This window comes from Aythya marila (genome assembly GCF_965140915.1).
Source record: "Aythya marila genome assembly, chromosome: 8".
NCBI classification, from domain to species: Eukaryota; Metazoa; Chordata; class Aves; order Anseriformes; family Anatidae; genus Aythya; species Aythya marila.
In genome coordinates this window covers 1414889-1430084 of record NC_139049.1, presented here as the reverse complement: position 1 = coordinate 1430084, position 15196 = coordinate 1414889, and the positions used below count along the sequence as shown (strand labels likewise).

Genomic DNA, 15196 nt, shown 5'->3' with positions numbered 1-15196 from the left:
TGTGATCCCTGTAATGTATTGTGAGGAAAAATGTTTTAAACGTGAACTTTTAATGTCAGAATAAACCCAATCTCTCAAAGGAAAATCATTTCAACAGAAAGTAGAGAAATTAAAAACAAACCATAACTTAAGTTGTTTTACTTACTTCATGCAGGCAGCATATAGGCTTTCCACTCCCAGTGAATGAGCAATAGCCATGCATTCTAGTACAGCTTGTTGTTTTCCAGGAATAGGCTGGAATTGTTATAAAATCACCACAATTATTACACATTCTGAGATAGAGAAACTGTACAGAAGTAGAAAATCTACAGTTCAAACAGAGCTACTGTTAGCCACCACAGTATTTAAGTTTGTTTGCCTTAATATGGAATAGGGAAGTCATCTGTTTCTTCACAGGTCGACAAAGTACCATTCAGCCTAATGAGCCTAATGCATAAAAATGCTTGTCTCCAAGCTGTTGTTTGTTTTTAAACTATTTTTTATTGGAGAGAAATAAATTTGAACTATATGCCCATGAAATCTGTTATGCACATATATAGTATTTCCATATTCCTACTTCTGTTAAGAACAATTACATATGCCATGGAACATATTAAATTATACTTGATGTAATTTAATATGTTTAATTCATGGGATGGAATGCTGCTTTTCATCAGTTGTGGTTTACACGTTTCTATAAATAGGTGGATGATACTGAAGGCCTTACTCCCATCATCAATGCTACTGAATTTAACAGATTTACACATATGAACAGGTTCTGCTGACTTAAGGTAACCCTTGGACCACATGGTCGTTAAGTATCTCATCAATACGATCTGTTAGTAATAGAATCAAAATTCTTTCTCTAGGCTTTACAATTCACAAAGTAGCATGAGAACTGACATACCTTTTGGAAAAAATTGCAGTAATCTCTCTTCAAAATGTAGATAGCTACTTCTTTCAACCCATCTAGCCCATACATATCTGCAATGCCCAACATGCGACTAAAGAGAAAGCAGAAACAAAAATTAGAAATCATTTTGATATATACACTTTGCTTACAATTTACACGCTATTTTCACCTCTTTATTCAGTCAGAAGCTACTGCAGAAAATGAATTGATAACTAAATTTGAAACTTGCCAAAGAATAATCTTCAAACAGAAGCATGTACAGAAAAAATAATCTCCCAACACTGAGAGTGGTACCACATTTCTATATAAAAGTAAGGCTCAGCTACAGGCTGAGTTTAAAAGACTCTCAGTTCCTCTACTTCAAGAGTATCAAGTGAAAAAGATATTTGTGCGAGTTTTGTTGTTCTGTAATTTGTCGAAGGGTTACGTAAAATGTTAGCAATGACATAGTGTATAAGAATTGTGCCCCTTCCATATACTAGAAAGCACAGTGAATAAACTATTAATAATTTATATAGAAAATAAGGTATTGTTTATTATATAAATTCATTATATAATAAGTTGACATTGGGGAGCATATTGTGAACAGTTCTACATTTTTAATTTAGATGTAAACTTTGACCAACAATTTCTAGCATCGAGAAGTTGTAGTTTTTCAGATGTAGTTTTTTTTTTTTTTTTTCCCCAGAGTCCAAAAGCTACTATATAAATTATTTCAGTAAACAATTCACACATTTTAGATCTTATTTCACTAATACAGGATTATTGTACAATAGCAACATAAAACTGGGGTTAAAAACTTTAGCAGAATAAAATGCTAACAATTACATTAGTTGCTATATATATTATCGTTTATGGATCTAAGACTAATTACTTAGCCTTTGCATCAAATGCTTGTTTCAAAATACATTCCAAATAATAACTCCTACACATTTTACATGCTGTGGATGTTGTTCTGAAAGCTAAAAGAAATGTACAAGCAAAATGTACATTATTATGGTATAAAACTCCCTCATGTTTTTCACTGTCCTCATAATATTCCAAAAGCCTTTGCCCCATCTTTTCCAGTAGCTGCTGAATAAACAGTATTTTTTCAACAACCCTATTTTTGGATTTTCCTCAAGTATGATTAGGTGTAATGATCATTATATTTGACATCTTTGTCTTATTTATATTCTACAAGAAATTTTTTCCCTTAGACTCTTAACTGAGAAAATATAGAACAAGCAGAAACTGCAATTAAAAGTAATAAAAGTTGACATATACCCAACATCAACTTCATCTGGGAAGTCCAGAATAGCTCCATATATAAAATGCAAGATGACACTCATTTCTATATGGCTTATGCTGAAAAAAAAAGTAAGAAAGAAATACAAATAGAGACAAGTTCGGAACAACTACCACATTTCTTAGCCAAAATACATTAATCAGAAAACATCATCCAGCCTTACCAATGGAAGCTAATGACCTATTAATCCTAATGATCACTGCAATGTAAAATTATCTGAACTATCAACATTTTGGCTGAACTTTGATACTCTTGCTGTCTTGCTGAAATTTTGCAGTACTTTAAATCTTTGAAATTAGTCATAAGAAGACTATTACCATCTACTAGTAAGATTTGATATAATTACCTAAGTATCTAGATTACTTATGCTGATAATATGCAGAAAGGATTTAAAAAAATAAATCTTCTCTAAGCCCTTTACTACTAGTAAGTCAATTACTAAGTATGTATTTCAAAATTGTTTTATAATATTTTGAATTCATTACTTTTACAAATCTATTTAAGCTTTTCCTGCAATAAAAATAGATTTAGTAGTTTTATGACAATGCTAGGTAGGAATGTTGCATTTCAGAATATTTAGAAAAATTCTTTATGGCTAGATTCAGATAGAGAAATCTGGAAGTCCTTCACAGAGTTGCATTTGCATCCTTCCATCTTCCCAGCACCATTATGCGGAAAGGCATGGAATGTCTATTTGAAGTGGTGTACACAATATTCTGAAAAATACATTAATCTACTTACATATCTTACAATCTTATGCAGATTTTTCATTATTTCAGAACATGCCATATGTACTTTATTTATAAACGTTTAAAAAGACAGCACAGAAATCTGTACCTAGCAGAAAAATGAATCAGAAAAGGTAAAATAAATTCACATGATTCTTAATACCAGAAATTAAGAGACAAGGGCAATGAGAACATACTAATAAAAAGATTAAGTACCTCTCAGGAGAAATTCTTTACTAAAAAATGAGGGTTACAGTTTCTTAACAGGAAATTAACATATAAAGATATCAATTGCAGGGAGAGAATTGTAAGTACCAGAGCAATCGTTGACGATCAGCCTCTACATCATTCTAAGTACAGTATAAAAGCCAAACAGTTAAGTAAAACTGTGTTGTTTTTATGAGCATTAAAGTTATAACCAAACGAACAGAAAACCTCACTGATTTTGCAGCAGTATTATTGCACAGACAGAAAATTAAAATGATGAAAATACAAGGAAGCATCACTTGGTGAAGCAATTTTATATTAACACAAAGTAATTATACTTTGTGGCACTGTAAGGTATACAGTTCTTTCTGAAGAAAGCTGAGTCAGCCAACACCACATTTAAATTAAAAAAGCTAACATGTAGAAGTAGCACTATTAGTTTGCTTTTAAAGGCAGTTTAAACTATTGCAAATGTTTTTTTTCTGATACTAAAAAGAAATAACATGGCAGTCCCCAGGTTATCTACAAAGTCTTAATTATTTATCCTGCGCTGACAGCTCTGTTATTTTCAGCACTTACACAGAAAGCCATTGTGAACAAGCACACTAGTCAAAATGATCTTAGTGTATGATCCTGAATTATCATTATTAAACATTATATAGGAAATACAATTGTTTGTCTTTACATTATAAAAGTACTGTGCAAATAACTATGAAAACGTATTACACTTTATCCATTTCTGATGCTTTTCATGACATCCACAACTTGAAGTCAGTAGAAGAGATATTAAATAGATTGTGAATACTAAGATATACTCTCCAAAAACAATCAATCAAACAAACAAAAAGGATTAGTACCCTTTTGTTGATGATACAGACTTCTTCCCTGAGCCATCTGACAGCATTAACAAACATATTACATACACTGTTTCATACTGAAGTCAAAACGGTAGTCAGGAAATGTATCAGGCTGAACAAAAATGTCAAGGCAGATTAATCTCCAGTGCTCTATACACAGCACACTTGCTGCATATTGCCTACCTTTGCTCCTGCACAACTTGAAAAGACAACACTTACCCTTGAAGAGTGATGTGCTTTTTAGAGCTTTCAGCCCAACTTCCACTCAGCATAGCAGCAAAGTAACTAGATCTGGCACATAAAATAGCCCTGAGAGAGAAAAAGTAAACACGATTCCACTAGATACAAATATTTATTATGAGACTCTTTGATAACATTGACTTAAATCTTTGCCCTTTATGCATTAAGGTGTCATCTGTATACTGCATGCCTTTTCTTCCAGTATGTTTGAAATTTTAAAATACACTAAAGAAAAAACAAAAGCAGTACTCCAAATTTTTCTCAGCTACAGATTTTTTCTAGTATGACTTTGACATTCACATAAAGTAAATCTATTGTCACAAGCATTTTCCTTTTATATAACATGAAATTGCAGATGTATTTCTTCTGTTTTATTTACCAAGTAACAGTAAGTTACTGTGTTTTCACAGCACCAGTTTGGCCAAATAGTTATATCCTGAACCTCCATATCAATTTCTCTTTATACTGCAAAATGTCTATTTATTAAAATGAAGAGAGAAATATAAAGCTTCTCTTACTCAAAATTGGCTGGCTACCTACCAGCACGTACTAAAAAAATCAAACGAACTTAATAACAAAATAATCCAACAACTTGATGTGCGTTTCCAGCACTATTTGAGAAGAGCTATCAGTTCTGTTCAGACTTACTGTTTTGTATTTTATATTCAAAAAGCCTAACTTCATAAGAAAGGGGCTCATCCAATTTCCTTCTACTTCCTTCAAAGACAATAAAAAAAACCCTGATCAGTAGTATTTCTACCAGTATCAGAGCGTTCACAAAACAGATGAGAAAACCTTTGCAACAAGAGTTTCTTAAGGTGGAAGTGAAAGGGCCAAAAGAAAGCTAGTAGATGAGAACTGCTTTGTGATTTCAGCCTTCCAGATTTATACACCAGTTACAGTGTTAGCTCTTACACATCTAATCTGGGCTATGTTAGCTGTAGATGATATCCTTATACATACAGTTCTTTTCTTGACACCTACTAAGCTAAAATTACTGTTTGTCATGTATTTCCTGTGGCAGAAAAAGCAAAGTATTTTGTTTGGCATGAGAATACATTCTTTCATGCGTATTTGTTGGCTCTTGAAATGTTTCAGAGCACTTTTATATGTGCATAGGAAGAAGTAAGAAGGATGCTATTTATGCTCTCTTTTCTAGTTGTTCTATATTCTGGAATCTCTCGTATCTTTCTACTCCTTCCTCTTCTAGAGTCTCTCAGTATTTAAAATTAGGAACTTCTTGCACATTCCTCCAGTGATTCACCCAGAAATAATAATAACGAAGCTTTTACAGAATGCTTCACATCACGGTTTAATATGGCCACACTTAAATGGGTATTATCTCACAGCTCTGAGTATGTGAAATTCAAAAACACATACCATGCTATCTTGTTTTTGAAAGTTACAATACAGTATCATAGGGATGTTTGTCATTCTATTCCAAATAATTTTTAGTAATAAACAGGGCTCAATCAACTATAAAGACATAGTTAAGTGGTGATTTACAGGATTTATTTTAAATTAGATGGCTACTTATCAAAATATCGACAAATGTGTATTACCTAAATATATGGTATTGATAAAAATTTAACTTATAAAATATATCAAGATATCACATGAACTTGAAGTAAATTTATCTGTACTTTCCTGCTGTCGTGGTTTGTGCCACAAGTTTATTACTGAACAAGTTGTGTTGCTACACAGAACTGTAATGATACAGTGCAGCACCAGTAAGACAAAACTCAGCACCTCTCTCAGAGCACTGCTCCTTACACTGTGCAAAGTCTACAGGAAGGTCATCAGACTTCATGAGAAAGTAAGGAATATGGAGGTGACTGCGTGGGGGAGGGTGGGAGCTTAAACTGTCTCCAGTCTGAGAATTAAAAAACAAAAAAAAAAAACAACCAAACAAAACAACAACAACAACCAACTTCAAAATAGATCATACTGGTGCTTTCACGACAATTATATCCAAAATTAGCTTTTTGTTATTCACTCCTACCATTCATGTGTTGTGGCGTTAAAACAAGCAACTTTTGTGCCTGTTTTAGAACTTCCTTGTTTCCTCTACGATTTACTGCCATATTTTTTTTCTAGTTAGACTACATACATGTACATTGCTCCAGGCAGTAAGTGGCCTAAATTAAAGAAGCTCTGACAACAGAATACTTTGTGGAGTTTTCTTTTGCAATAGAGTATTTGTTTCTCAAAGTTACAGCTCTAAGAACATGCCTTCTTATTAGTATAGACCAGAATTAAAACCATGCCTAACTACACTCTATTGTGGGAGTCTAACATATATCCTGATTCTGTTATTAAAAATACACAAACGTAACTCCACCACCACTGTTACGATACTTCTTCTGTAAAGATATTTATAATGTCAGTAATACAACACCCCACACTGGTTTTGTGTTGAGAAAATACTAAAAATAGTGGAGATTTTTGATCATTTCTCTGTTACTTATATACATAAAGTAAACAAAATACAGGCTCTCCAGTTTGCTACTTCAAATTCAAACAGTAAATGCAAACAGACTGATACCAGATGTACAGGGAAGACAAGAATGATACTGCCCCTATAATTTGCTTTCCCAACCTACAGAAGTCCAATGAGCCAAAGTTGTTAAATGGTCTTGAACTTTACACCCAATAAAGGCTGCTGACTTCCTGAAGACAGCTCAACTGTCTTTACATCCACATGACTGAAGTAATGAAAGTAAAATCAGATTATGATGCACAGATTCTGGAAAGCAGAAAAAAATGAAGTAATTTCAACTCCAGAAAACTTCTACCTGTATGGTAGTTTTATTCAGCACTAGTAGCCGAATAAAATAGCTGAAGTTTATGAATAGATTTTTCATTTTCTTTAGAGTACAGATGATTTTTAAAAAGTTAGCAAAGAAAGCTTACCTAGTATTTATACAAGAGAATATACTCTTTACAATGGCAATCTTAGAAGAAGAGTTGTTTATATACCTGTGAGCTTGGAAGTTGTGGCCTTCTACACAAATATTAATATCTGGACAACAACGCTTCTTGTAGAGCTTCATTAAGTCTTCTCCTAATACAGATGCAGCTTCTAGCTTGGAATCACCTGGAGGTGGGGAGAAGTGGCTATTTTCACTTGTTCAGTATATACTAGACTATTCTTAGGATACAATTGGAAGTATTAGTGAGAAAGAAATTTACACGATGTCAGATTCTAACACTACACATTCAAGGTAGATGAATTTTTCCTTGCGAGGTTTTTCATACCCAGCAAAGGAACATGCATTTTACTTGTCATTGTGAGCAGAGATTCAGGAAATTAACTGGTGCTTCACTTTGATATCTATAGCATAAGAGTGTTACAGGGACTCTTTTGTAAGATTATGTACCCAGTTCATTTCTTCTGCAAAGATCTGTTACCTTGGTGTTCAAGAAAAGTTGACTTTGAAGAAGGGTAGGATCATGTAGTGCTACCAGATTAGTTGCTTGATCCTACCCTAATGTCACAGCTGCAGCAGCCAACACCTCTAGTGTGGATACAGTCACGTGTTTCCTGGAGTTACAGACTTAGTTCACAGTTGTAGTAGGAAAGGCTCTGAAAGATTCCATATTCCTCATGAAATAAAGCACAGTGGAACTTGTATAATTTGTTAGAAAAGGAAAGGAATGGAGAGATTGTGTTCTGTGCAAGTCCCACATGCTCAGGACTCAAGTTTGCTGCATTATAGAGAAAAGACAGGACGCAATGACGACATACATGCCCAATGCCTGGCACATCCTTTCAGATTTCTGCTAGATATTGGTAGGGAACTGTTTCTGCCAAACTTCTCCAGCAATTCATTTTTTCAAAGTGTGAGAGACTGAGGTATAGCAAAGAATATCCATGTAGGTTGCGTTACAACAATAGCTTTAACTTCTTCCCTCATTTTTACATCCGTATAAATCTTTGGATAATTACTTCAAAGGAAAAAAAAAACAAAACAACAATAAAGTTAAGAAAAATATACCAAACCTACCTGCCATGGCTTTGTTGCTTTCTGCATCAATGGCTACTTCTGAAATTTCCTCTTCAATAAAAGATACATAAGCCACTTCTTCCTGCACAGCTCCGCTTGGAGCATTCTGTTCAGCTGCTGTGCTTTCGTCATCCCCAAGACAATTTACATCTGTTTGAGTGTTCTGAAGAGCAGCGATGTTGTTTTCTTCTATTAATTTGGGTTCCAGTACTTTTTTCATCATAGCCAGTTCCTCTGATTCTTGAAGATTTTTATCAGATGAATATACAAGCCTAAAAGATGACACTGAGTTTACTCATGTAATGTTTTAATTGACCAACACAAAAAGTCTAAAATCACATAGTTCATTTCATGAACTAACAAAGTTCAGGAACAGAAAAAAGCTGGATTGTACAGCACTTAATCATCACAACAATACCTCTCTCTGAAAACAAATGCGTTTCTGTAATGCTTCAAAAAGCATAAACAAACATTACAAATAAAATGTATTGCCAGGTTACAGGGAACAAAGGTTTATCTCCATCAACTTTTTCAATTAACAAAATTTTCATCTGCTCTTCGTACCCCATCTACTATAATCATCTACTACAAGCAAAAGCAGAAGCAAATTATGTTAGTAATAATAGATCACTGATTTTATAAATCTTAGCATGACTAAGAAAAGGCATTTGATATTTGGTTGTCCTTTTAAAATCAATTTAAAAAATCAAAATATAAAGATCTTCTAACATCAAGGCTACAAGTACAGACCCATAGCAAGTTTTAGAGATATATGTTTTAATTTCAGAGGAAGTGCTTGAAAGCATGAAAATGTTAACAGTTAAGATTACCCAAAGGATTTTACTTTGCCCATACAGTAATTCCAGCTTCCCACTTTCCCATCTGTTTTACCAGCTTATTTTAGGCTCAAGATCTGGAACGGCTAACAAAGCCTGCAGTCTGTGATTGCAGAGATCTCATATTTATGAAAAGATGCTCTTCTTCAGCAACTTAATGGAGCTTTAAAAAGTCAATGTGAACAGATAACATGTTTTATCAGTGGTTTTATACCAGACAGATGAAGTTAGCAAAGTTTAACAAAAGGGCTACAGTTACTTTGGATTCAGTAGATATATACTTGCAGATCTGCCTCTAGTCACTCATTCCATGGCAAAAAGGATTTATTGTTTATACTGGGAACAGTAATTTGAAGATGCTGTTTGAACACTGCTGTAAAAGGGCAGAGAAGAGATAAATAGAAATCAAGAAATCATCTTCTGTAATTCCTGTATGTAAAGGATTGGGTTAGGTAGAGGGGCTTTTTTTTTTTTTTCTCTTCATGATACAGCTTCTCGTTCTTAACATATTAGGTTAAATTTGTTCCAGAATTTATTTTTTTTCACCTTTCTGTTGCTGTTGCATACTTGCCATGTCTTGCCATGTAAGGATGGTACAAATTGACTTTGAGGGAGAAAGAAAATTGGTTATAATAGATACACTGCTTTGCCATTACAATAATTGTTGTTATGTTCTTGCTTTCTTTCTGCCAGTAACTCAAAAACACACTCATAGGCAATATAATAAGCTAGGCAATAAAGCAAAAACCTCTATGGAATCCTCAGAGTATTTTCAGATAATATACATAAGAAACCTTAGAAATGTGATTCTGTTACCAGTAAGCTTAAATTGATAAAAATGGCACCGGTTAGTACAACAAGGAAGTCTACATGCTGTTAAACCAAAACCAAATAACTGGTTTCTAGATCTGAAAAATTATTCTACAGTCCACTTCTTTGGTCCTTTGAGTTAAGTACCTTTCCTTACTGTATAACAAAATCCCAAACTGACGCGTTCCAAACCACTAATGACCATGGAGACAACACCAAAAAGCAGAGAGGTGGGAAAAGGCTTTATTTTAAAAGAGATGCAATAGTTAAAATTATGAGAAATACATTTTTCTTATTTCCAAGAATATGTAGTCACTGGAATTAATACTACCACCACCACACTTTATAGAAACCTGCTAGGACAGCCACTCTTACTGTCCCAGCCTAGTTGTAAACCAGCATGAAAGAACACTGGATTTAAATGTTATCCAAATCTAAAAGCATATTCTCTACTAGTTAGGCAGCAGCCTTTTAAATCCTCCCTACTGCAGGTTCTACTTTCTAAGAGAGAGTCCTTCACTTAAAGCCCATCTGGGAAAACAGTTACCAGCCTTCTTCTCCTTACCCACATTCTCCTTATTTATATATATGTGTACATATGTGTGTACGCATACATATTTATATATGAATACACATCATCCATGTCACTAGATAAGTGCTTTTTTCGAGTTCTTAAATGATCAGTGTTTAAACAGACAGGATCTTGTACATGTTGTATATATGCTGAGATTTGTAGAGCATTAGTAAAGAGATGACAAAGCAGGCTTGAACAAGTCATTAACGCTAGGAGAGAGGGTCACTTTTCTATCTTGATTTTTTTTTTCTTATCTTAAGTTCAGCTAGCAGTACAAACTGTTAATGCTAAAGTCCATCAGAAAATTCTTGATCAGAAATACTAAAGATAGCATGAAGCCGTCAGCACACAAGTCTGACCTGTATGAAAAGGGGTAATTCTACTGTTTGGCAGCACATCAGTTTAATTGTCCTGGGAAGGGAAAAAAAATAAAAATAAAAAAATAAAAAAACTGCAGTAACTTTAGAATAAAGGGACAAAACAAGTAGATGCCCCAAACAGGATACTTGCTTTTAATGTGGGGGATAATGCAATAAATGGACACAGATAAAACAAAGCATGTTTTTCTTTTATTCCAACTTTTACAGATGTTGTGTGCCATTTTCAGTAGAACTTGGTATAGCACATACTACTAGAACTTCAAGTAGTACCTAGATTAGCACGAAATATCTTCTGTAGCTGTGTAAAATACTATATCATGCAGTTTTACTCAAACAGTAAAGCTATGTATCATCACAATGAAATGCCAAAATAAACAAGATCTGTTACCTATTTTCAATAAAATAACACTAAAAGTAGGAGATCTCTGAACAGTTTCCTACCCAGGGTTTAATGTATTGAAATCTCCAGCAAACGTTTTCATGCACTGCATTTAACCTTGGAGGGCTTGCAAAAATACTTCAGCAATCCACTATAGTGGTGAGTCCTTGTGATCATAAGTTAGGCATGTCATGTGTGCAACCTCAGCCTACCTGAATCACATCAAGATTCTTAGCAAATCTAAAGGGAAACAAAAAAACCACAACCATCTGCTTGACAGCTCTCAGCTTTTTGTAGCCAAGATGGTTATTTTAATTGAATTGATTTATTGTGACAAGTATTTCAGTAACTTTCTTCTCATGAGATACATCTGCTGCTTCAGTGCCTCGTGCAGATGCCATTTCAATTTTGCAGTTCTATATTAAAGCTAATAATTTTAGCAGAAGAAGAATATGGCCTTTAAGCAAGCATTGTCCCAGTGAAAGGTTTCTGCCCATTTCTCATAAATTGATTTTTTTTCCCTAGTGAGTGACGTGTACATCCATGGCATTAAAATATTTTATTTTCCAAAGCAAGATATCAATGTCACATATACTGAATATACTGCTACTTGACAATTTAACTTCTCAAATTTCCCTAAGAAGTTGAGATTACATTTAAACATGGATCAAAAAAAAAATAATAAAACTCGTTGTTTCTGTGTAGGTGGAGATAAGATTATCATTATGACTGTCTGGCATGCATTGAAAGCCTCTTTTTAAGTAAAAGAGGCATGTCAGCATGGTGAAGGTTTTCTTCTGGTTCCCCCCCCCCCAAGACTCACACAACAAGATATAGTATAAAGTCTACAAGCTTCACGTAGTATCTTAGGTATTTCCTTTCCTCCCACCTTCCTTGCTTTAGCAAAGTGATTATTCTTAGTGACTAGCTTAGCTCCTGTTTATAACTACAGCAAACAAACTTTAACTGTGAATTAGTTGTATTTAAAGAACACATATGCACAAACAAATTGTGTTGTATTTGGTACAACTGTTTTATGGAAACCTCACATGCAAGAGAAGGTCAATCTAAAAATAGAGCTAAACCATCACCCTCTGTGGTGTTGGCTTGAGGTCATGTAATTTTAGCAGGTACCCCAACCTTCTGGCTTGTTTGCCATTCCCTGCACACGTGAAAGATTCTGACAGACATGACAACAGGGAGATTGCAAGACGGATGAAACTGGAACAATGCTATTGGGCATTTGTTGTACTAATTGTAGGTAGTTACAGCCTAAAATTTATTCTATAAAGGAAAGGTGAGTCTACAGAAAGATTATTGTCATCATGCCATCTGGTAGCTTGCCTTCAAGAATGTTTTTCTCTGTACTTATACTAGATGTAGCATCCTTCTACTGCCTGATACACAACTATACAAACATAACAAGGTCAAAGCCTTGGCTGGTCTACTCTGAATCAACTGCTGGTGCTGCGCATTGATCCCTGTGGCTGTAAATGTCACAATGACAACTGTATTCCTTTGTATTTAATCCATATTTATTGCTTTTTAACTTTATCATCCTGTCATTAGGTCCTCTTCTGGCCTTCCTTAAATCACATCCCTTTAATACAAATATTGGGAGATAATGAGAGTACTAACTAGACTTTGATTTCTAAAGCTATCTTTTCCATACTGAAATGCCATATTGCCATTTTTATTTATTTATTTAAACCAGTACTGAAACACTGTGACATTACTAAGCCATTCAAAATTTCAAATAAACATAAGTGTATGAAAGGAAAAAAACACAAATCGCACACTTTAAAGTAACACACACCAGTAAAGAAACTTTTCCTTTGGTTATATGGTGTAATAGGGATATTTGTTATGATATACAATTACCCTCCCCTTTCCTACCCATAACGTTTCTAATACTGGTCTAAAACAGCATGCAGGTGAATATTTAAAAATACAGCAGTTAAAAATTAAAACACTTACCAAATCAAGACTGCAACTACAGGGAAAAACATCTAGCTCAGGCACAAAACAGCCTAAACTTCTACCTAGTCTATCAGCCGAGGAGGTGCTCATTTTGAATCTTACCTACATTTGGGCAGATTCTCCTCAGCTGGATGACAGCAGGCCCTGACATTAATAACATCTTGATGCTCAGTTTCAGACCTGTACTCATGATCACCACAGATCTGCACAGATCACCAAAGTATTTACTGGAGAATACAAACCAAGACAAACAAAAACATTTAAGAAAACAGCCCCCAGCCCCCACGTGTCCATAAATACAACTTATACCCCCCTTTATTTATTAGAAGTATTCATTTTGCCTTGGTAACAAACACAGAAAAAAAAAATCAACTACCCACTAGAACTCTACTGGAAGCCATTCTACCTGTATTTTAGTTAAAGTACCTAAAAGCATGGTGGCATTACAATGAGTTGAGGTGATTTTCAGTTAAGGCTGTAAGACTTGCTAAAAAAGCACTGCATAGCCAAGACCAAACATTCTGTTAATTTGCACATAGGTAGATGTTTGTGTGTGCGTACACACGTGTGCGTATATACTATACATGTATATGTTCTGCATACACCTGCTTGATGATCTATAGAATTTAATCTCTCATCTAGCTACTATTTGACCACGTAACATACATATTTTGCATACCTGTGCTTTTCTGCATTTTTAAGTGGTATGAAGTAATAAAACGTAGGTTCCAAACCTATAAAGAATTCTTTCCTTTCTCATACCTTAGCAATCTTAAGGAACAAATTCCCCTAACATGCTTTAGTTCAACAGATTATCTTTACCACAGCAAGTAGTCAACTCAAATACAGATTCTATGTAACTTCATGTACTTTTTTACCCTTCATGGGACAAAGGGTAAAAAGCAGATTGCCTCTTAGATGACAGATTATTATATTAATAATCTAATGACACGTGACAAACTGCTGTCCTTCAGGTATGCTAAGTTGTTCGCCTCTCAAGGCAGACTGCAGAACCCTGCTGGAGCAGTAAACTCCTGACAGTGATGTGCTTGCAGTTGTTGACCTTTTCTGGTTGCATTTTTGAAGATTGGACAGAAAGCTATTGGAGGGCAGAGTCAATACTACATTACTGTCATATTGACAAAATGGGGGGTGAGCAGTGTCTATAACACAGATGCTGTACTTCTGGTGATCAACAGTTTCTTCCTGGTGTCCTCAGACAGTGAAGCGTAGGGACGCAAACAATACAGTGCTCAGCTGCTCACCTACTTCATGCTGAGGCTGTGCAGAAAGAGCATGAAGTTCACCACATCCTCCTCCCTGCTCAAAAGTGCTCAGAAGTTTGGCAATATGAGCTGCACAGCCTTCAGCATGCAAGTAACTTGTAAGCTGTGTCCTTCCTGATTAAGAGGGACAGGGGCCCAAAGAAGTATGTCACGCTGAGATGCGAGCCAAATATAGCTTGTGGGAAAAAAAAAAAAAATCCCTAAATTCCAAAGGAAAGCTAAAAAAACAAAAAAACAAAACAAAAAAACAACAACAACAACAAAAAAAATAAATGCAAACAGGAAGTGGGAATGAGATTTTTTCTACAGCTTTGATGAATGCTTCAATACTACACTAGCCTTCCACTTCTGTTTGATAGGAGAACATTATTTATAACCATAAAATCTACAATTTTCGTAGACTACAACTTTCTCTCAGGAGCTCAACCACAACAATGGGTCTTTATGAAGGTCTTTGTTACAACTCAGCATGGAGATGAAGGATGAAGTAGGCTAGATTCCTCTCAACCTCAAGCTGTAAATCAAGGCACTATTTTGGATTTGCTGAGATCAAAGTCATTTATATCTTAGCTGTAAGTACCATCGCTACAAGCAGAAGTCATCAGTCCAACAATGAAGCTAGGCTCTTTTCAACCAGTGCTGCTTCTTTTCCTTGGTCCAAAGTCATTTACGTCTGTCCAACTTCAGTGCTTTCTGTGGCACACATTTCCACAGTGTGCTAGCTTAGAGATT

At 34.8% G+C, this 15196-nt stretch overlaps 1 protein-coding gene across 2 annotated transcripts in view; it reads right to left on the bottom strand.

Moving 5' to 3' along the window:
- Positions 1-15196, bottom strand: part of BTBD8 (BTB domain containing 8) — a 34828-nt gene that overhangs the window by 18215 nt on the left and 1417 nt on the right. For both annotated transcript variants that reach the window (XM_082766108.1, XM_082766109.1), the window contains 6 exons: positions 8220-8491; positions 7192-7309; positions 4192-4281; positions 2159-2239; positions 887-983; positions 146-234 (listed from right to left, as the gene is read on the bottom strand). In XM_082766108.1, coding sequence (XP_082622234.1) covers positions 146-234; positions 887-983; positions 2159-2239; positions 4192-4281; positions 7192-7309; positions 8220-8491 — 747 coding nt within the window. The remainder of the gene's footprint in view (positions 1-145; positions 235-886; positions 984-2158; positions 2240-4191; positions 4282-7191; positions 7310-8219; positions 8492-15196) is intronic.